This window comes from Thermobia domestica, unplaced genomic scaffold (genome assembly GCF_964235325.1).
Source record: "Thermobia domestica unplaced genomic scaffold, izTheDome1.hap1.1 HAP1_SCAFFOLD_1103, whole genome shotgun sequence".
Taxonomy (NCBI): Eukaryota; Metazoa; Arthropoda; class Insecta; order Zygentoma; family Lepismatidae; genus Thermobia; species Thermobia domestica.
Window position 1 is genome coordinate 30,988 of NW_027656813.1, and position 24,690 is coordinate 55,677.

Sequence of the window (24,690 nt, forward strand, 5' to 3'; positions counted from 1 at the left end):
TTATAAAATAATATCTCATTTTTATTTTTTCTAGGCTGTGAAATCAACATTAAAACTTAAGCCTCAACTTGAGGAACGTTTTAAGACATTTTCCTCATTCATTATTGACTTATTTGACTTGCTTCTGAGTTAGGTTAACGATCATCTCTTCATACAGGCCTTAGTATTTGGAAAATCTTACAAGAAAGGTTCTCAACTAGTTAATGGTTTTTGTGCAACATAAAGTGAGTGGTCGCTGCGGGCAAGTGGTTACCGCATCGGTTTTCTACCACGGCAGCCCGAATTTGAATCCTTGCAAGCCCCAAATTTTTAATGTGCTTTAATTTCAATCTATACTCTTTGTCATATGCAAGATCTTCTCCTGTGGACAAAGAAAGAGATGAACGAATGACGAGGAATTTGAGTAGGTCCATGAATGGAGACAAAAGATTTAAATTTCCTTCAGTCGTTCCAGATTTGACATTTTCAGTTAATTTCAACCATTTTCTAACTCATGTATAACCAGTGATTTTTTTCTTTCTTCTCACATGCACTAAAATAATACATTTCGCACATGATGCGTTATAATTATTGATGTATAGCACTCATTTAGCAACGTGCTCCAAAGAATAGAGATTAATCCAAAGTGGAGAAATTTCTTACTGCATGAAATACACAAGAAAAACATGTTTCAGTGCTCCTTAGGCTTACCAACTGCCGTCATATTGATTGAAACGTTAGATGTAAATTGAGTTACATCTGTCCAGGCGTTTGATAGCAGCGAAAGTATTGGACCAGACATAATGGAGTTATAGGAGTCAGAGGAGAAATACTTTTGCTGTTGGCTGAAGCAAAATATTGCAAGAGTTATGACTCCTCCATGTACAAATACATAAAGCCCTTCCTGGTGGCCTAGTGACTATTTCCCGCGCCTTTAGTGTTCATGGTAGCAGTCAGGTGGCAGAGACTTGAAAATTTTGAACGCATTAATGTGGTTTGGATTCCGCCTTAAATAGTAGCCGCATGTCTCATATGGCCTCGGTGTTGAAAAGGAGACACTAAACTCTAAGCAACGAATACACAAGATATATTATTATTGGTCAATTGAATCTCTGTAACTCTCATATGTCCATCAAATATTTCTTACCTTTATTTGTAGATGATTGAGGAAAAAACTGTGCCTTCTGTAAACACTTGAGAAGAAATATTGCCATCAGCGTTCGATCCATGAAATCCTGGCTGCTTCTTTTGTGTTCCAGTGTCACAAGATTGTAGACAGACTTATAACTGGATGGATCATATGCTCCTTGTTTCTCGTCTGTTAGAACCTCTTGTTCCTGTTTGGAAAGACTGGACTTCAGTTGAAGGAAGAACTTTAGGCCTGATTGAGTAATCATCCTCAGTGCTAAATGACAAAGAATGCTCATTCCAGACCCGATGAAAAGATTCATAAATTGACATTCAATCTTGTGGTACGTTGATATGGCTTTGTCGCGACACGATGAGCCACAGAAGACCACTCCACTGCATCTAGGGCAACCAACAGGTGCCTTCAACCTATAAGAAAATTGAAAATCAATACTCCGAAAGGACCAACACAACTGACAAAAGCTATACAAAAGGACAAAGCGATTCCAGTATTAGTTATAGCTTCATGTCTTTTGTGAAGAACCTGCTTCTATATGCTGTAAGAACTCAAGAGTACCTTCCACGGATGAATATGGATTGGTGAATGGAGGTGATATAGTATCATTAATTCATAATTATTCAGTTCTTTTCCAAAGTTATTTGCAAAAATAGTAAGAAAGATTTTGATTGAATTATAGCAAATTATTACCTTCCCTTTATACTAAGTTGTTTCAAATTGAAACATAATGTTCAAGCTCTAATCATGTCTGGTAAATGTTTCCAGTGTCTCTGAGAGAAAATTTTCACGTTATTCTACGCCAAGGTGAATAAAGCTGTATTTATAAACCAGATAGGTATACAGCAGCATTCAGAAAACGGAAAAATTGAATAATTCTGACAAACTTCTAAAAAATTGGAATGTAACATATTTCTGAAGGTACATTTATTGCACTTCCAAATTTCACCAGGAGATAATTATTATGAAAAAACGTTACCAAGGCCATTTGGAATGTGAATATGTTAGGAGACTACTGTTGGTCTATTAAGAGAGAGGAAAGTGGGGATAGATACGAATAGAAATCAGACGATCTTTCAGCAACAAAAGGAATCGTTTCTAAAGATCTACTGTTGCTGCAAAAGTGATTGAAAATGAATGAGGTGTTCAACCATGATATCTTACTAATATAACGCCATACGTAACCTAGTATTGTAACCTGCCAGCCCCACCAACGTAATTTGCGTATATATATATATATATATATATATATATATATATATATATATATATATATATATATATATATATATATATAGTGGCGGATCGAAGGGGAGGGCTATAGGGACTATAGCCCCCCTTGATCATATCCTGGATCCGCCACTGTATATATATATATATATATATATATATATATAATAGCCAAAGTTAGTAATAATTTGCAACTATATTAAAATAATTCCAATATATAAATATGTACTAGTGAAATTATTTATATTCAAAAAGGGTGTTCAAATTAGTCCAAACGAATTACAAAAAAAAAAAAAAAAAAAAAAAACTTTTTCTCTGTCTAAGAAGCACTCCTCTTCACAAAATTTCAAATTTCACATCACACACCGCGATAATACTAGAAGCCAAGAGATCAATAACCTTTGAGCTATTATAGTTGCTAACCTAAAGTAGGGGCAAGCCCAAAAGAAGGAGGCTTATAATGTATATTCTATGTGCAACGGAAATTAGGAAAATGAAATGAAGTTAGAAGCATTGACCATCAACTATTGTTACTTCCAAACTCATTCTATTGTTTGCGGGTACATACTTTGTGCTAAAATTTTTTTGTTACAATAGGTGTTATATTTTCAATCTGTCCAACATCTTCACGCCTCAGAAGAACCATTAAGTGAAGCTTGACTGGTAAGCGAGTCTGACAGAAAAAAAGCAAGGATGTTATAAAATAGAGAATCTGCCCTTACAACAAAATCTTGAAGCCATACGTCACAGTTTCGCCACCCCTACTCTGCCCACCCTGCCCAATAGGATCGCAATGTTTTGAACCAATAATCATGGCGGAAACGAAAGTAGCCAATCAGACGATAGTGAAAACGAGAGTAGCGAATCAGACGTACCGATGCTCGGTTGTTTTTTTGGCTTCATCGATTTAATAGGATGACGATACATATGGGCAGATCCTCTATTTATAACATCCTTGGAAAAAAGAAAGAAAACAGATTCTATATCAGGAGTACCAGATTCAAAGGGTATATTATTAATATGTAATATTCAATATTAAAATGTTCTTGGAAATTTCGATATCAGTTAAGAAAATTGTTTTACGCGACCCCGCATCGATATTTCGTCTCCAACACGATTCCTATTCAATCAAAAAGATTTTTCTTAGCCACTTCTGAATGACGGCAGGTGGTGTGTCTGGGGGAGGAATGAGCAGACGACTCACCACCTAAGACGGATTTTTCGTTTGTCTATAAGAGATGACAACTCCAAGAATCTACAAAAATAAGTAAATTACTTATATACTTTATTGTATGTGTGGTTATTATTTGTTGTATGTAAACATTTCATAGCCAATTTTGAAAAAAAAATGTGAAAGTAAAAACAAAAGCAAACAGGTCCACCATTTGCCGCCTGCTAAAAGTTAATTTGAAGACCTGTCACTAGAGAGCGTTAAACACCAGAGACACCAAGGATGAGAGACACAAAACGTCTGCTTGCCTTGAAGATTCTTAACGGGTTTCCACGACTAGTAAACAAAACATAAAATCGTGATTAAATAAATTTGTGTATTTTTTTGGTATAAAAAACATACTGGGTGTGTGTAAATAAATTCTAAGTGTACGTATAAACCCATAAAATGGTGTTACAGTATGTAAATTTTAAATTATTTACAAATTTGTCAAAATGTCACCAGCTCAACGCGGGTGGCACATCACACACACACACACACAAAAAAAAAGAGTGAATAATCCCGAAAACAATAAAGGTAGAGAGTCTACAACTGTTGAGGGATAACTGGCGGAAGTAAAATAGAAAATCATAGGGAAAAGACGGTTAGTCGACGTGTAGCCGCTCTCAAATCGTGTCAATTTTTCACTCAGTTCAGTTTGTGTTCGCCATAGCGGTTTCAATAAAACTCTGCAAGAGAGTTAGTTTACAGCGAGTTACAATATTAGTAAAAGAAAAAATTAATCATCACTTTCTATTGATTATAGCCAAGGTTTTGTTTTAGTGTCTGATACCCGCCAATGAAACACACTTACGAGGAAGGTCCATAAACCGTGAGAGTTGAATTTTGATGAAAATTAGTGACAAGATTCAGTTCGAGTTGCTAAGTAACGTAGTAATAGTCACTCGATGCGCAAATGCTTCGTTGAGCTGCTACACCGACGCCATCTTGAAATCCTGTAGGCAATGTTCAAGAATACCCTTTTAGCACAAAAATGAAAAAGCTTAAAAGCTTTTGATATATCTGACTTCAGTATTGTAAACCAAGGTAAATCATCTATATGTGAGAGTACTTCCAGTGCATGACCACCATCTTGAAAGGCGCCATGTTGAATCGACGTCAAATATGATAAGTGACAAGGGGGTCATGTGGGGTATCAAATAGCACTGGAATTTACTCCTGAGTTCATTTCCGTAACCAAAGTTTAGATATATGTTTTCACTTCAGAGTTAAGAGCTCTCTCGCTCACAGGAACATACAAAAACTGAGCAAGTAAAATTTGTGATATGAAATGCGGTCGTGCAAACACTTGCATGATTTTAACTAATGCAATATTAGTTATTTGATCTACAATAGCCACTATACCAATCAGATCTTGAGACTAGTGAGAGATATAGTTAATTAAATTGAAATGCCTGTAGTGAAAAATGGAATAGCAACAATGTAACAAATTATACCTATTTCAAAGTGCGCTATATATATGAGTATGTGTGTTGCGATTATGCATAGCATTTAAATGCTGTAATATAAGTTAGGTGGAACGGCACATATGGTTTTAAAGAATCTGTCTTGAATTTATTAGAAAATTAATAGAAAAAAAATATTAGAAAAATAATATAAACTATTGTACATAAGCAAATATTAACCTACTAACCTTTTGCTCTTCAATTGCGATGATGGAGATCCAAATCGTAGTGATTAGCACACAGCATCATGGAGCAGTCAAACACTTAACAAATGTACTTTCGTCACAATCTTCATGACCACAGACACTATTTTCTACTAGTCTTCAGAACATTTGTAAATGAACCAACTGTTGCTCCTGTTACGTACTCATTTCTGCCATGCATATGCAAGCATGTCCTTTAGGACTGACGCACAAAATTGATGATACAAAACAGAATGCATTTTTTTAATGAAAATTCTGCCATATAACTTGTACACCGAACAAGTGAACACCTGCTACAATCAGTTATTTATCACAGTTTTGATATGAAAACTAGTCTTGCCCTTATTATAAACAAGTTTTTTATCGTTAAAGGTGGAAAGATGCAGATATTTAATTATTTTATATTGAAGGGAAAAGGAAGAAAGATGCTTGTTTTATGGCTTGCAACTTGGAATTGAATCTTGTAATAATCTTTAGGCCTAGTGCCACATATTCTTAGCAGTTGTGCATGCATTCTCTTATCACTAATAGCAGAACAGACACAAGAAAAGTGAATTCTAAGTTTCCAGGTGTATCTTCTAAGAATTGGCTGTGAACTGATAATTTAAATTTCCTTCATTGTTCAATGTGGCAGCAATAAATCGATTGTATTTAAAGAAACTATCAATAAATACATTAAAGTATTTTAACTTCGTAATATGCACGGTAAATTATAGGTCGTCAAATACTATGAGTATTGGAAAGGAAAGTAATATTCTGCAACAATGATGGTCTTTGCGTAAGGTTATTAGATTGGAGAATAAAACTTAACACACTATAATGGACCACGTAAAATTGCCTAAAAGAGATTTTTGGTTTGATACAGTTCAACGTCCCACACGCCTGCTACGCTAAAGGAGACGTAGACCTACAGATTATAGTGGAATCCGAACCATTTTGGTCGTTCAACTAATATGTACCAGTTTATATCATTTTTCTAATATATATCCGAACAATTCCTTTGGTATTCTCTGCTTGTCAGTACTATTAGGCATATGTTTCATCGACCAACAGTCTATTCCATCGCACTTTGAAATAGGTATAACTTGTAGCATGCTGATATTCCATTTTTCACTAGAGAAATTTCAATTTAATTAACGACTTCTCTTACTAGTCTCAAGATCTGATTGGCATAGTTGCTATTGTACTGCATTAACTACTGCATTAGTTAAAATCATGCAAGTGCTCGCACGACCGTGTTTCATGACACAAGTTTAACTCGCACAGTTTTTATATGTTCCTGTGGGTAAGAGGGCTCTTAACTCTGAAGTGAAAACATATATCTAACTTTTGGTTACGGAAATGAATTCAGGAGTAAATTCCAGTGCTATTTGATACCCCACATGACCTCCTTGCCATTTATCATATTTGACGGCGATTCAATATGGCGCCTTTCAAGATGGAGGTCATGCACTGGAAGTATTCTCGCATATAGATGATTTACCTTGGTTTACAATACTGAAGTCAGATATATCAAAAGCTTTTAAGCTTTTTCATTTTTGTGCTAAAAGGGTATTCTTGGACATTACCTACAGGATTTCAAGATGGCGTCGGTGTAGCAGCTCAACGAAGCATTTGCGCATCGAGTGACTATTACTACGTTACTTAGCAACTCGAACTGAATCTTGTCACAAATTTTCATCAAAATTTCACTCTTACGGTTTATGGACCTTCCTCGTTAGTAAAGGCGACAACATATCCAAATTGTTGTGAGTGTACAGTGGACATCATAACAGTCAATTACCGGAATGTAAGTTGGAAGTGTTCAATGTTGTTAATCCCTGAAGGACAGGGCAACAACAGAAACTTACACAGGAAATTTCATTAGTGACCTAAACTCAGCGGATAATATTCTAAACCATATATAGTATCATGATCAGATCGCGAGATTTCCCGTCGTCAGATCATCATTGGCGTCCAACTCTTTGATTTTATTACTGGATTCAAATATGAAAAATCGTGGCCTCATCATGATGATGATGTTGATGATCACTATTTTAATCCCACATCCGGAGATTCTGGCAGCTATTCGAAGTTATTGTGGTGAAATCCCTTAACTTTGTATATATATTTCGCGCTCACTTCTACAGCGCACAAAGAATTAATTAGTTTGTTCCCTCTTTCCCAAGGTGTCCAGGATAAAGAAATGTAGAACGTTTATTTGAAGTACAAATAATACTGTCATGCGTGTTTTGGTCTAAATAATAATAATAATAATAATAATAATAATAATAATAATAATAATAATAATAATAATAATAATAATAATAATAATAATAATAATAATAATAAAGAATTTTATTGTCGTTAAGCTAGCAATAGACAACGTCAAAACGTGATACAATATTGATACGTAAGTATAAATAAATAATGATCTATAACTAAATTAATGATGAAATGACATTACAAAATAAACTACAATAACAATATGCATTTTAAATACAAGCTCAACACGAGATTACAAAATACGTTACACTTCTATTCAGCAATTAAAGTACTCCTGTAAAGAATAAAAGGGCGTTGCAACTAACCAATTGTAGTATATAACTTACTTTTAAATCTATCTATATGTTCATCTTTTAGTGATGCAGACAACTTGTTATACAGTTTTATTCCAATTGTCTCATAACTATTTAATGATTTGGACAGTCGTTGATATGGGACATTTATGAATTTACTGCTTCTAGTATTATACGAATGGATGTCTTGCCTGAGTATTTATGATTCTTGCTTTTTATTCTGTGTCTGTGGGAAAATGAAAGTATCGAAAATTGTGTTGATCTTTAGCCAAAAGTACCGTCCTAGAGTTTATGTGTCGTGGCTAAGAAGAAAACATGGCAAGACTATTGAACTTGGAATCTTTCATAATCAATATGAGAATAACTTGCACTCCAAGAAAAGAAAAACAAATATACAGGACCAGTGCCGGATTTAGGTTTGATGACGCTCTAAGTTATTGAAAGGAGTCCCAGGCCCGTATTCAGGGGGGTCTAGGGGGCCGCCCCCTAAAGTTTTGCTGGCCCCCCTAAAATTTTCACGGTAGGCTTGCAAATGAACTATAATATGGTGATGAACTATCATATGCTTGGATCGGGCCCCCCTAACTTCAGCGCCTCCCCCTTACATGTTTGAGCTGGCTACGGGCCTGAGGAGTCCTTTATACGTCAATCTTTCTTTTCCAGCGACAAAATGTCGCTGCTTTTTAGGTTTGAATATATGCTATATGCTAATTTATGGACCTAATGATTATCTAAATAGAAACAAGGGTCCATTACAAGCAGGGCTGGGAAAAGGGTTCTCCATTATAAGCGGGGCTGGATAACAGGGTCCTCATTACAAGTGGGGCTGAGAAATAGAGCCATATTACTTGCTTCATTAAAGCCTAGCACATAACAATACAAAACACCATTGTTGTATGTGCTTGTGTATGTGTTTTATCTTATATGTTTTTCTTGTTATTTAGAAATTACATTACAATCAGTTTTTCAATAATTTTTTTGGGTCCCCAAGCGAGTTGGGCCCTGAGCTATAGCTTGTTTAGCTTACACCTAAATCCGGCACTGGGTGGGACGCTAATATAATATATTTGTCTTCCAGGCCCGTATCCACAGGGGGTCTAGGCCCGGCCCCCCTAAAATTTTCACGGTAGGCTTGCTAATGAACTATAATATGCTGATCATATAATATGGTTGGATCGGGCCCCCCTTAACTTCAGCCGGTCCCCCTAAATTTTTGGGCTGTTGTCTTCCCTATATTCTACTAACTAATACCAAAGTATACCAATCAAAATGTTATTTATTTATTGAGGGGTAGTGTTAGAAATTGAAATGCAAAGTGGAGATTATGATGTGTTACACTACACAATTAGTCTTGCATTTTTTTAAATATACAATGTACAGTCTTGTTCAAAAAAACTAGCTACTCACATCCCTTTCAAATGCTTTTATCCGTAAGCGAAAGTAAATAAATAAAAAAAAAGTGAGACTTCTTTGACTGTTCCCGATGCATATATGAAGTCAAAATATTACTTTTTCTTGCACATGGTTGTGACAATATGGTCTTTTGAAGAAAGGTACCGTACGTGGCCACACTTAGGTAAACAACTTAGTAGGCAAAAATTATTAGGAAAATGTATAAAGAAAACTAACCATAGACTAATTTATATAGAAATTAATTAATTAATTATTAGAAGTATTTTATAAATGTATTGATACTTTCATATTCATTAAGCTGGACTAATATATCTACCTTTTAAAACAATTATGGCAATGAGTTCCAAATTTTTCGGGTAATAGACATGCAGCATACGGTGGCTCCACTATCAAAGTATCTCCCGTTTTTATTGGTTCTTTGGCGACAGCATATCTTCCAGTGTCCTTGGCATACGCCACATCCATCGCTGCAGATGCTGTTGGAAAAAGTGTGCTGGAGCCTCCAGTTAAAGAAGGGAGAGTAGGGTCTATAGCTGCAACTGGAAGATTTTTAGAAAGTTAAAAAAAAATCTTTACTTTTAAGATTAAACATATGTTTTCCAGTGTCTTACAATGTAGGTAGATTATTTAACTTTGAATTCAACTACACAAATTTGATTTAGTGAAATTACGGTTTCTTAATGGTGTTGATTGACTACGTTTATTTTTCACGCCATTGTTTTATATCAAGAATTATTCTTCTGTTTTCTTTGAAATAAAATGCATATTAATGAAATGATTTTGCTGCTTTCTTCTTTAAGTGTTGTTAAATGTCTCTTCCCCTTGCAAAATGAATCCGCATTATATATAGACCTAAATGTAACATTACTTAAACTAAACTACGTATGTTATGTATATATAAAAATGCTAGGTTTATAAGTTTGTGGTGAATAAAAGTTTAAATGTTTGTGCTTTTTTTTTTTTTTTTTTTTTTTTGACAATGATATCTCGGGAACTATAGGCTCTAGAAAGATGTCATTTTCACTGATCGATTGTAAATTTTGTGTAGATTGTTCAGTTCTAATTGAATATTTAAGAAACCTGGCCGTTATTTCTTTATTAAATTTTTTAGGGGTACAGGGGATTTTTTAAAAATAAAGCCTTATATCCTACGAGTTATACATTTCAACACCACACACCTGTATACGCCTCAGGTGTCCCTCAGGTGTCTGTTTCATAGCTAAATTATAATGAAAAACGAAGGATAACCATTTCTTCAGTCTAAGATGAATCTTTATTGTTTGGAGTGTTTTGTCTAATGAACACCATATATCACTGACATTATAATACATGACTGACATTATAATACATGAATTAGAAACTCCAATCGGAAGTAGGTTCAAATCTTGCAAACGGTGCGAGATATTGAAAAAATCTCCCCTTTATGATACCCCTTGCCGATTTTTATCAAGACGTCCTTTACTTGTGTCTATAAAGGGACATGCACATATGTTGTGAACAATGACAAGAGGATTCATGCTTATATGTGAATGAAGCGCTGTGTAGAGTGCGCAGGTTCAGCTAGTTAAATATTAAATTAGGGTACCACGAAATTTAACTGTCACAAAGTAAGAGACTTGAAGAATAAATTAGTAAAATTATCTATATACTAAAATGCTAGGTTTTTGTCCGTAATCTCTTCGACAATGAGGTCTCGAAAACCACAAGTGCTAGAGTTTTCACCGGTCGATTCCAAACTTTGTGTAGATTGTCTAGTTCTCATTCAAATTTTCAGAAACCGTATCGTTATTGTTCTATTCAACATTTTAGGTACCGTTTTGAGCCCATAAGATTAATATTGTAGCTAGGACGAAGATAAGATTAATATCTTTGTTAGGCAAACAGTAGAAGAGTTACGTACAATGGGTTGACGGACATTGCAGGCAGTTTGCTTAAATCTAAATGGCAAAACCTAGTGCATGTGAAATAGGGTTATTTCCTCAACTGTCTATTTCCCCAACTTTCCAGAAAGGTGTCATTTCCTCAAGTGCTTATCTTTCTTCTTAATCTGATGATCATTAACCAAAAGAAGGAGCACAACTGCTTAAATTCTTAACTAATACAAGAAAGAAGAGGGGTGATACTTCTCTGCTTTCTATTTGAGCTGTTGCTGATAACTAGGGTTGCAGGGTGTCAAATAAAATCATACTTTATCGAACAAAATTGCATATAATGTTACATGTTTTATATTAATCCAACTGAAAATGAACGTAAGATATATCTGCAGAGTGTGAAATGTCTGTTTTACAATAAATTCAATGAACTGTTCTTTAGAAACAAATCTCAAGGTAGAATCTCTGCACGGATTTATTCCTTAAATCCCTTAAATCTAAAAGTGCTGGGTAAAGTATTGTGATATGGAACAAGTCGCACGGACAATGAGAAGTTACATTAATCAATTGCCGAGTTTCTATTGACACTGTTAGAACCATGTTCCTCCAATATTTGTTGAATAAATTATATATTATTATCACTTTTGAAGGAAATGATCTATTTTAATTCAAACTTTAGTTCATTGGTCAAACTTTCTATTGACACGTAAGCTTACTAGTAGTTCTGTATAAGACCAAGTTAAAAGAGTGTGAGGTAAACAGTTTGCGCTGCTCTTTTCAATCGTGAGATCTTGGATTCAAATTTCAAGTCTGTGTATCTTGATTAGGAGAGTTAATTTTCTCATTCTTAACACGATGATACCTTCCTAGCCGGCTTTTCCCCAAATTTTGTTTTACTTGTTAATCTTTCAAAGTGAAAAGACTTTCCGGTTGTATCTAAAACTGAAAGTAAATAAGTTTCCTTGAGCGCTTAAAACCTTGCACTCAGAAGAAACATTATTTCTATTATTAAAATCGCTTATGTTTTAAGTGATTTGAAGCTGTAACTGTCGGGAACTTACAGTTGTGTCGTACCCCAAAAGTTCCATAATACCTATTTATTTATTTAAATTTATTTTCATCATTTGAAAACACGACAAATTCTAATGAGATTAACGGCTTTCTTTTAAAAGCCATTCGACGTAGAATTGATGTTATTCTACATTTTTAAATAAATTTAAAATACGCAAAAGGCATTATTATGCTTTATAGAACATAGTAAACCAAAACAGTGCTATTCAACCTTTTTTCTCGGTACTCGTAGACACAATTCGCCATTCAATTGTGTACTCCTGAAGCTGTTTAAAAGAAATTAAATCGAAATGAACTTATTACACTTAATACACGTTTTGTTGATTAAAAAGGGAACAAAGAGAGACCCTAACAAAATGACAATTGTGGGCTATTCAAAAGACTATTTACAGGGGGATAAGTACACATCCGAAAAAAATTAACATGAGAAATTTCAAAATATATGGTGGACATCCAGTTCTACTGAGGGGGATTTTCGCCTCATCCTCCCTGATAATACGTACACTAAAGACGATGTTGAAAATTCAAAAACTAAAAGTAACTTTAGACCTTGCACTCAGAGATAATTGAGCTTGTTTCCAGAACGCCAACTACTCTATTCTTGGTCGAATCTTCGAGAGTGCGAGAATCAGAGCTGATTTTGGATTCAAGGAATTTCTGTGTTTCGTTTTCATTGATGTTAATGCAGGGAAACACTGTTCACACAAATATGTTGATGGAATGGAAGAAGTGAAATAGCACTGTCACTAATTTCATATTTCTCTTTTCGAGCATAAATACAAAAGTCACAAATTGACAAGTTATCGAATTTCATTTGCAGTGAACTGCCAACGGACATTTCCAGCAGACGAACAGAAGCAGCATTACGTACCCCTAGAAACATCTTCGCGTACCCCCGGTTAAATAGCACTGATCTAGAACATGGGAAGCACTAAGAAATAGAATAGTAAGAGTTTTGATATGGTATATTTAGGTGCTAAGCATAACACGATAAATTTATGGGTAGCAATCCTAGGGTTTTATTTACAGGAAATCTATCCTGTATCTCATTCCATCAACTAGACCAAAAGATCTTGTGATGCATGTACATTATTTGGTCAAAACAATGATAAATGTTTTTAAAAATAATAGTGTGACTCAGTTTTATCGAGATCTGTATTACCAGTGTTCGAAGTGGAAAAAAAGCAGAGGCGGTATGTTTTATTGTGATTTTGACTCAACATATCTGTTATTTAAATATTGTCTTGATCACTGAAAAAACAGAGATGGTATGTCCTCATTACTGAAAAACCAGAGGCGGTATGGCATACCACCGCATACCGTCTCACTTCGACCACTGTGTATTACCATATTGTTTTGTTTTCAATACTGGAGAATTTACTATAGTTTTCTTCAATACAGCTGTTTCGAATTATATTATACACAATGCAGGAAACTAATATGATTTACTGAGGAAATCGTGCGTATAGGACAATTTATTTTAAACAATATCGCCCGTAATTATTTATTGAGTATTTAAAGAAACCTTTTGTTTTGAATGGTTCAGATGCAGGCGATATTGTTTAAATACTCATAGCCTTCGTAATTCAAAAATGGGATACTGAAAACGTGGAAACTGCTATGATTGAAATATGAAAATTAAATCTTTAAGTTTTACGTCCCACGGTTATGCCGGTTAGGCTAAAGGAAACGGTGATGATGAGAGGAATGAAGAAAGTGGGAGGAAACGGGGGAACCCCGAGAAAACCCACGAGCACGGTGTTTGTCCACCACAAAGTCCACACGGCACGAGCTGGGATCGAACCAGGGACCCCAAGCACTGGAGGTAAACGCTCTACCACTGAGCCACCGCGCCCCCTGCTACGATTGAAATGAAATCTTTAAGTTTTACGTCCCACGGTTATGCCGATTAGGCTAAAGGAGACGGTGATGATGAGTAATGAATGAAATGGTGGAATGAAGAAAGTGGGAGGAAACGGGAGAACCCCGAGAAAACCCACGCACACGGTGTTTGTCCACCACAAAGTTCACTTCCCTGCTACGATTGAATTCTAAATTGAAAGCTTGTGTAGTCTATATAGTTGAGGAATATTCAGATGTCCTTTGATATAAAAGATCTTCATTCTTAAAATTTAATAGTAAAATTTTATCTAACCAGTGGCAATATTGTATTTATTTTATCATGTATAGAAATCATATCCCCCCATTCTGGCTGTTAGCCAAGATTTGTATCTCTGTCTTCGATTTCTAGCTCATGATCAATATCAAGATAAGGCACTTGAGGAAATGTCCCACATTTTCTGAGCTTGAGGAAAACGTACTTGAGGAAATAACCCGATACCGTGCATGTTGGCATCTTCAAAGACCTAAAGAGCAGCAATGAAGCGTACTCGGACGGATATGGATTTATTTAAAAAAAAAAAAAAAAAAGTCACTTCACTCACTCCAACATCTAAGACATTAAATGCTATATTTATATGCTTGTGTATAGCAATCACTTCCTTTGATAGTCTGCTATCCTTTACTTGTGTGAGTAAGGAGACATGCACAGTGGAAAGGAGATTCATAGCCATAACAGAACGATGCGCTGAGTAGACAGCGCAGATTCAGCTAGTACAAATTAAAATTTAAGTCCATTTCAAAGAAAACAAAAAAAAAAAAGTTCCCAAATAATGAATCAACAACTAAAAACAAAGAACTTTCAATACCGTTAATACAAAACTTGATTGACATAACTGATAATATATGATAACTGATAATTGATAATATATCCAAAATTTAATAGATCTTTATGTTGCCTATGTTTCCAAAAAAAAAAAAAAAAAAACTTTTCTCAAGAATGAAATTTTCAAATTTTTATTCATGAGGAAAAAGTATTTGCTCACTAGAAAATCTTTGTAAAATATGATAAATATATACATCTTAAAGTGTTTAAGTAAATAAAGCTCAGTTATTATTATTAGCCTATTTATAATAGTGTAGTTTTAAGAACACATAAATTAAATCCAATAATAATAATAATAATAAACTTTTCTCTCTTCGAAATTTCTTAAATATTCTGGAGGCAAAACTTGTGGGTTTTTGAATAAGAAGTTAAGAACAAGTGTCATAAAATGTTTTCGTAGAGAGTATAGCAAGGGCGGATCCAGGGGGCGATCGGGGCAATCGCCCCTCCCCCAGAAGAGGAAACTTTTTAAAATTTTATATATAAATAAAACCCATCCCAGAGTTTGGAGCTCTTAAAAGTAGATCTAAGTATAAGTATTACAACCCCCCCCCCCCCAGAAGTCCGTCCTCGATCCGCACCTAGAGTATAGTGCTGTATAAGGCAGAAACATGCATATAACGCAGAAGCGAGTTGGTTGACTGTAAGTTAAATCGAAGTATTGAATATGACATGTGGTGTCATCTTGGTAAAATTAACCCTCCGCCAACTAGATACCATGAGTTGTTTCACAAATTCGTTGAATGTGCTATGATAAATCACATATTCACGGGGTCGTCGAAAAAAATGGAATCAACTAACAATTCTCAAAGCAAACACTAACCTTATCAGAATATAGTGGTGTTTTGAAAATACCATTGAGCAGTGTGCGAATTGAAAAATTTTCCCAGGGGGGGATGAATTTCACCCATATGCGCACCCAGTCCTCACACACACACACACACACACACACACACACACATATATATATATATATATATATATATATATATATATATAGAAAATTCCAAAACATGTGAGCCTTCTCTCACACCACTACCAAAAGGGCAACTCGCCCCTTGTTAGGACGATGGTTGGTCGTTGTTGCCAGATGTCCGATGTCATTAGGTAGAAGAAACAAGAAAGAAAAACGGAAGGAAAACAAGTGAAAAAAAAACAACATAAAGTTATTACTTTTTGTGATAGATTTAACATAGCATTATTATTATTATTATTATTATTATTATTATTATTATTATTATTATTATTTGAAAGACAAAATATTTCATAGAAAGTAGCACAGTCGGTTTAATTATACCTTAATGATGTCTTTAAGAACGTTACCTATAAAGAACTTAGCATTTTAAAATAATTGTTATATCCAAGAATGCATTCTCTTTTAATTGAAAGAGCAAAATTGTGGAGGGAGGCATAAGAAAACCTAGATTGATTTTGTATAGATAGGAATTAGCACTGGCTGCCACGTTAAATAATGTCCTATTATTTGGGATGTAAATTAGTATGGGTACTCTTATCCTTATTTTTCGTTTTTCTGGGGGTCGGGAATCCTTTACTACTTATTTTGGCTGTAACGGGAAATTTGGGGAATGATTGCACCCAAGCACTTGAAGGATGAATACCACTGTTATTATTATTAGTATTAGTGGCTGAAAGTTACTACAAACTCCCTGGAGATACAGCCTCTGAATGTGTATAACCAACCAGCCAACTTTTAGCGGGTGATGTCAGTACATGACTTCCATCGCCTTTATTTCTGGATCTCTAGACCAGGCTCACTATCTTTTAATTAAAAAAAAAAAACAAAAAAACTCCACTTGTCTCAAAATGTGAAGTGAATAACGAAAATTGTGCCTGGAAATCAAAATCAGAACCACGAATATGATAACCGTATGCAATAGCCATTTTACTGTTACCACTATTGTCGTTACTACCATTTACTATTACTATTACTATTATTATTTCAACATTAATATGTGTGTGATCAAAATGTAGTAAACTCTTACCTTTCTTGTTTATGAGCTATCATCATCATCACTCTCATCTTCTGAAGAATCTGTTACTTGTACACAGATTTCAGTTCTTTCATCAAAAATAGATTGAAAGTTTTCGTAGCTTCCTTCAATGCTTTCTACATGTTTGATGTAATTTATCCACTTTTCGGGCGTCACATGATTGCACGACTCCTTAAGAAGTTGTATTACTTCCCCCACTGGTCGTTTCCTTAAATTTCGTGACGAAACCCTACCCTTCAGTTCTGACCACACCATTTCGATGGGGTTGAGGACGCAATGGTAAGGTGGTAAACGTAGCACAATATGCCCATATTTTGCAGCTAATTCGTCCACTGCATATTTCTTTTTTCTGTCGGTAACAGAAGTGTTCTCTTCTATAACTTCAAGGAGAACTGGAATTATAGGAACAGGATTAGGAATGGGGATATTATGCAAGGTCATATAGTTAAGAATTTGACTTTTCTTCCAGGAAGAGGTTGGTTTTGGGTTGAGAACACGACTGTGATACGGGGCATTGTCCATAACAATTACAGATGGTGTCTCAAGCCGTTTCAATAGTTTCTCCTCAAACCAATTCTCAAAGATACCTGCATTCATGCTACCATGGTAATCTGCTGGAGCATCAGCCATTGTTTTGTGTGTTATTAGAAGCGCATCGTCAATAAAACCTGAACGCCCCCCGCAATGTAGAATAACAATTCTATCGCCTTTATTCCCAGGACTCGTTACAGCACAATTGTCCGAATCGTCTGTCCAGTTCTTCATCCGACAGGAGTTACTATCAAACCACGTTTCGTCGAGGTACACATCTGCATAACCCTGAGCACGAAGATTATTGATACTATGCAGGTATCTATATCGCCATGCAATTACATGTGGTGATTCACTACGAATACATTTTTTCACCGAGGTTTTATATTTAAAACCCATACTTCGTAGCAGACGATAAACTGTGGTGCGTTGGTATGGAAACTTGTATTCGGTGTCAGCTGTCTTAAGTCTCATTGCTTCAATTAGCGCTTCCGTTGTGGGAGATTTGCCTTCCTTATAAAATTCAAAAACTGTGCGTCGCAATAAATCACGAGTGAAATCGTCAATTTTATCGAATTGAAGCTTTTGTTTTACAACTTTCTTTTTCGTTGGTGTCGAATAGTTTTTCACATCAATTTTCCCACAAATTCTTTTTATAGTACTAATGCTAACACCAGTCGCCTGCGTTAATAACTTATTTAAGTTTTTGGAAGTTAAGACACCACCATTATCAATGACACTTCGTAAAAAAAACTTCACATTTTTCACTAACATTACTGTTTGCTTACGCAACTTAGCTCCCCTCCCAACTACAACATTATCTTCTTTCGTCGGAGTTCTTGGCGAAGAAGGCCCGGGCTCCGGATTTTCATCCAAATATTGCTCGTTACGAGTGTTATTGTTTAACCAAGGTCGGAAAAACATTGACATTGTAACGAATTATAACCGAACACACTAACACAAAGAGTGAATCAAGACTGAAAGAAATCTTGAGAAAAGAGGACATTTGGCAATCTCTTTTTCTGTTTCTCGCCTCTTGTTTTCTTAGATTTATGGCCAGTTGACAAGGGTCAGAGCCATGTGGGTGATCTGTGAATTCCTGGAACCAGGGTTCTCTTGATCTGAAACCATCTGTATATATATATATATATATATATATATATATATATATATATATATATATATACTAACAAGTACAAAACAGTTGAGATGTGAGATCTTTCATAAATTTTCACTCAAGGAATATTTAGGTTCGCTACGCAAAGTAAGAATTGTTCCCTTTTTCTATGTTATCTTTATGTCCATTTAAAAATACTCCAGAGGGGGGAAAAGTTATCCCTGCCAGGGATAAAATTTGTCTTCTCCAGGGTGGGAAAGATTTTTGTCAGGGGGGGAAATCCCTGGCATCCCCCCCGCCAATTCGCACCCTGCCATTGAGACTATCTGTCCAAACTTTACCTAACATTATTTTATGAAGCTAACTAAAAAGAAATAGTGTATACTGTACAGGAATCGCTCGAGAGGACTGGACAACTGCGTGAAACCATCAGGAATGGAGTTAACAATACTATTATTCATAAATTCAGCAAAACCTAGGAGAAAGGTTAGGTTTTAGATTATAGGAAGATGAAAAACATTCCAATATTTTCTGTGATAGAATGATTCTTCCATATTTACCGTGTAAGATGTAATTTAGATCTATTACCCAGTTTGTAAAATCAACATCATGGTGAACTGTGGTGGCACAAAATGTGGGTTTACTTTTTTCTTACGTTACTGCATCTAACTTATCTATATCTAGGGAGACTGCTGTACCTTTACTTTGTTCTCCGCTACTAGGCGAAATATCACATCTCGAAATTTCATTTTGAAGATTCAATGTCCACTCGTCTTTCTTCTTTTCGGAAAGTGAGGATTGTTCCAGTGTCTTGAGAGCTACTTGGAATGATACTTTGGCTTTCGCTGGTTGTCCAAGTCGTTTATAACATTGGCCCATTCGCTCATATAGTTTGTGGCGAAGATCATTTGGATAACCTTCCTTCATTGCTAGTTGGATATCTTGGATGCATTCGTTGTAGTCGCCGAGGCCAAACAAAGCTGCTGAACGGTTTGCCAATGCATACGCTAAGCTCTTTCCATCGTCAATATCTTTTTCAACACCTGCAAAGAAAATTAAGTGTAAGTTTTCATAGCCTTAAACCTACAAGTAATAATTATAAGTAGCCAAAATGGTCGGTTCAACGTTTCTTTGTGGCTGAGTTGATTTTTCGTTCGCAAAACAACGTTAAGACGAATTTCAACCAATGAATATCACTTTTAACTTGCTAATTTCGTTGCTTCCAACCAACCAATATTCGCCGTATGAGCAACATTTACTTTTGGTGACCTGTATATAAGCTACAGCCATTTTAACGAAACAAGAGGGATATAGAGCTAATTGAATTTGAAGATGAAAGCAGTAAAACAAAATCATTTCCAGTTTATTTCAAAAGAAAGAGAAAATATTCTGCATATAAATCAATGGGGTAAAAAAAAAAAAAATATGGCACACGTAATCAATTCCTTTAATAATTCTGTTTTCAGCTAGTTAGCTTATGTTACTTAATTATAATTTTTTCAAGTTATCGTAAAATGTTCAAATATGAAAGTCAAAAAGAAGTTTTTGTTTAATTCATATCTCAATTTTGTCATGGCAAGCGATAAACAACAATGAGTAGAAGTGCTACTTTTCCTTTGACCATGAGATGTCAAACTTAAAAGCAATGCTGCCATCTGTTGTTCCTATGTTCCTCTTCGTCATCGAATGTATTTTGCTTCAGGCAACTACTTAAAAATAATTTATACCACACTTTATTATCCCTAATACAAGCCATGCCCGTTCCATAACAAAGAAAACGAAAAAACGTGTGCTGTGATGTTTGGTTTCACGCTTATAAGTGAAAAAAAAAAAAAACGTGAAATATACCGTGACGAAATATATTGCAACACGCGTTATTCCCAACACAAGAAACCGCGGAGCTGGTGGTTCCTGACACTTCCGACTTCTCGCGGAAGCATTCTGTGTCCACCATGGGCACCCGAAGATGGGATCAGGGGGGACCAAGCCATCCTGGCTCACGAAAATATATAATGTGTATTTCTAAATTTCTTAAGATTTTATTATACAAATAAAAATATCAAACGTAATATAGCATCCAGGAAGATACCCCCCCCTAGAAAAAATTCTTCTGGTGCCTCTGATGTCAACTGTTGTCAAGGCTTATCTCTTGCCTACTTTGGACCCTTTTGAAATTAGAGCATATCTGAAAACTGTATTGAGAGCATATCTGGGAAATATACTCTGTAGGGAATATCCTGCAAACCCATTGCATATTGATGGACGTTTTTGGATTGCGTATGTGTAAATTCCTTTACGCTGAGATGGACCATCACTCCACACGCTTTCTCGAATTCGAAATAGCATGTGCAGAAGTTTAGCTTTTAACGATTTTGTACAGCCTTAGCTCTGAAACTATGCACTTTTCCTCATAGGTTCATATAAACTTTTTCTGTTATTTTGATGTGAGGAATCACTGCTTACAATTTGTCAGTGTAGTTCATTATATATTTTCTGTACTTGTGTGTGTGTGTGTGTGTGTCCAAAAATATATTTTTGCTTGCTTGAGACCGAGAAAGACGTATTTGTGTGTGGTGTCTACCTTACTTCCCTAGTACGTATCTTCGCATAGTAGTGAAGTTTTAAAAAAAATAATTAGTTACCTTTAATTTTACAATACTATTTTTACATTTTTGAAGTAATTTTAATTGAAATAAATTTTTTTGTCTTCCTTTTAATTTTAATAATTAATTTCAATTCGACTTAATCCGTCGGGGGCCGCGGTGGGTCAGTGGTAGAGCGTTCACCTCTGGTTCAATGGGGTCCTTGGTTCGATCCCAGCTCATGCAAAGTGAACTTTGCGGTGGACAAACACCATATGCGTGGGTTCTCTCGTTTCCTTCCACTTTCTTCGTTCCATCATTTCATTTATTTCTCACCATCACCGCCTCTTTTAGCCTAGCTGGCAAAATTGTTGGACGTAAAACTTACAGATTTCATTTCAAAGATTTCGACTTTGCGTTGATTAGAACGTAACGAATCTAGACCAAAGATAACATTAACTCAAAGACATCGAGTTGAGCTATCAACAAGACCATTGTGAGGATTGGCAAACTGGGCTTCTGCCTATTACGCAAAAAAGGCAGGTTCCAGTGGTACAGGTAAAGACAGGTTACACGGTTTTAACGCCCCTTCCTTGAGAAAAATATTATGCAAAAATAAACATTTACCATATTAAAATATGCATACAAACTCCTGAAATTATATGAATTTGGGAGTTTGAACCCCTCTTGACGAACTTCTGTGTACGCCACTGGCTGGTTCTGGTTCAACGGATGTTTTTCCTGATTCTATGACCGTAACACCATAATACCTTAAATAATTCATTCTGTGACTTCTGATAAATATAACTGTCAAAATTTGTAACTTAACAAGAACTATCATGTTGAGGAATGTATATCAGGGACGCCATTTTGCCTTACTACGGAACAGGCTGTCCAAAACTTGAGGAGGCAAAGGCCTCAGTAAATAAATAGGTTACTCAAATTTACAGCCGAAATACAAGAACCAATATGTAGCGTATCAGATTATCACAAACTAAAACATAAAGAAATACTAAAACAAAACAGTACACTGAGCAAGGCTATGTGGTAATATGTAAGAAAACACACAATCACGTAACAGTTTCGACACAATAACTGTGTCTTCATCAGAATTCCACTTCATCAGAGAGAAGAAGTGGAAGTCTGACGAAGATACAGTTATTGTGTCGAAACTGTACGTGATTGTGTGTTTTGTTACATATTATCACATAGCCTTGCTCAGTGTATTGTTGTGTTTTAGTACAAAATGGAAACAAGGCCGAATAGAATAGTTATAAAGAAATACCACCCCGCTAAGAGTAAAAGTGCCCACTCTTGGATGAATTTCCAATTGCGCTTTGTATACTAACTTGAAGACGCTGAATCTATGTATGGATTTAAATACATCCATTCATGGTGTCACGAGGTAAAAGGCATCTAAGTTAAGATATCAATAAATAGCTATTAATATCTTAACTTTGAAGTCATTTTTCTCGTGACCCCATAAATGGATGTATTTCAAAATACTTTTGTTGTATTCAGCGTTCTCAAACTAACGAACTTTATGGCCTATGGAAACCGTAGATTCAATGCCGTGTTCACAAAATCTCTCCATTGACTTCTGTCCTTAGTCAACTGGATCCAGTTTCTACTTTGGATTCCCATTTCTATGTCTAGGTCTTCCTAATGCACGTTTTCGGATTAGATTTCCAGTCAAAACTTTGAAAGCGTTCCTACTTTCTTCCATTCTGGCTACATGGCATGCCTACCGGAGGCTCCTTGACTTGATGACCCTAATAATGTTTGGTAAACGATATAAATTATGCAGTTCCTCTTATGAAGTTTTCGCCATTCCCGTTCCTATTAGGTCCGAATATTCGCTCAGGATCTTGTTCTCAAATACTTTGTCTGCGTTCTTCTCTCAGAGTAAGCGACCATTTTTCGCAACCATACGGCACAATAGGCACGATTATCGTTTTATATATCGCACACCCAGTGGAAGAGTGTTGCAACTCAAAAAATTGTAATTTTATCATCACCATTGGATAGAGAGAAGAGAGTATTTTCGCATAAACATAACTAAAAAAAAAAAAAAAAAAACAACTAGAGGGCAGAAATACTAGTATTCCACAGAGCGATTTTGATAGAATAGCAAACTTTAAAATTCATTTTCCTACAAATGTGTATTTTTGACTTGTAACAGTCTTCCACCGAGTGTACGATATTTAAACTTCAAATTCCTCGACATAATTCGCTATGACAAAAGATTTTGAACTGAACACGAATACCCTACTTTCAGTTGACATTTAATTTATTGGTGAACATGGTTTTGGACTCAATACTGATCCTAGATATTTGAAAGTATCCACTTTGGTGAAACTATTTTTGATATTTTGAAGCATCCACAATTTGCAGTATAAAAAATTCAATTAAATTCATGTAACCGTGAGCATTTTTACCAGTAGCATGAGCGATAGTTCTTGTGTTACACGTAAACTAACATTTAACGAGGACCCAAGTCCGAAACGAACATGCTGCGACGCAACAAATTGTATGGCAATTCAAGAACACATTGTGCTATTTAATTTTACCTTCCTGAGGTGCTCTTATGACACTTTGACAGAACAGAAGAAGCGCATGTTTGGTCTTTCCATACTGCATCGCCTTGTTTCCTTCTTCCCTTCGTTTCTTTGCCGTTTCAGCTGATTTAGGTTGGAAAAATGGCTTAGGCTCCAAATCATGGACACCTGGTAATCCTAAACAGAATTTCACACGCTCTTCATCGCTGTGGAGTCTTCCGAATGTCTTCAACGTCTCTGGTTTAACATCTTCCATCACATGACAGACATAATCTTTAAAAAATCCTTCTTTCTTCGACTGAAGAGTCACAGAGCTACATAAGGTGGTGTAGAACGGATCTCTATCCATTGCTGCTAATAATCTGTCAAATAAATACATAAAATGGTTATTAATTAAACACTATTCGCCCACATGTTTACAAGTGACATGTGCTATTGTTTATAAGTAGTAGACAATACACAAAACTAGGAAGACACCAAGGATGTTTTAAAATAGCATCGAGCATCGTCTGAGCTGACACGTCTGATTGGTTACTCTCGTTTCCGCCATGATTGTTGGCTCCAAACATTGCGATCTTAGTTGCGCGGAGTGGGCAGAGTAGGTGTGGCGAAGCTATGACGTATGGCTTCACGATTTTGTTGTATGGGCAGGTCCTCTATTTTATAACATCCTTGGAAAACACGAAGAACAACACAATGGGAACTGAAAAAGATTGAGCCACCAAGCCACCTGATTAGGGCTCTACCTTACCTAAAATCCCCGGTAGCTGCCTTAAAGCAAAGGGGATTCCTAATCACAAACCATATCTAACGAGGCTGCCATGAGCGAAGAGGTTCCCGTATAAAACATCCCTCCCTTCACCTCTCGTCATAAGGAATATTTAAGTTATTAACTTTGTAGTCACAAAGACTATTTTGTATTTTTGTACAATAAATAGCTGAAGGGCTAAAATCCCGGATTGTCATTGTCTCTACCCACACAAATTATTGCAATATATATATTCCAATCAATAATTTAAA

At 35.6% G+C, this 24,690-nt stretch overlaps 1 protein-coding gene across 1 annotated transcript in view; it reads right to left on the reverse strand.

The window, feature by feature from the left end:
- Positions 1 to 24,032, reverse strand: part of LOC145677612 (protein-lysine N-methyltransferase SMYD4-like) — a gene marked incomplete at its 5' end in the record, with an annotated part of 50,269 nt that extends 26,237 nt beyond the window's left edge. Inside the window, 4 exon segments of the mRNA XM_081748063.1 lie at positions 1,127 to 1,536; positions 9,520 to 9,742; positions 19,229 to 19,573; positions 23,683 to 24,032. Coding sequence (XP_081604189.1) covers positions 1,127 to 1,536; positions 9,520 to 9,742; positions 19,229 to 19,573; positions 23,683 to 24,019 — 1,315 coding nt within the window.
- Between the last annotated feature and the right edge of the window lie 658 nt (positions 24,033 to 24,690).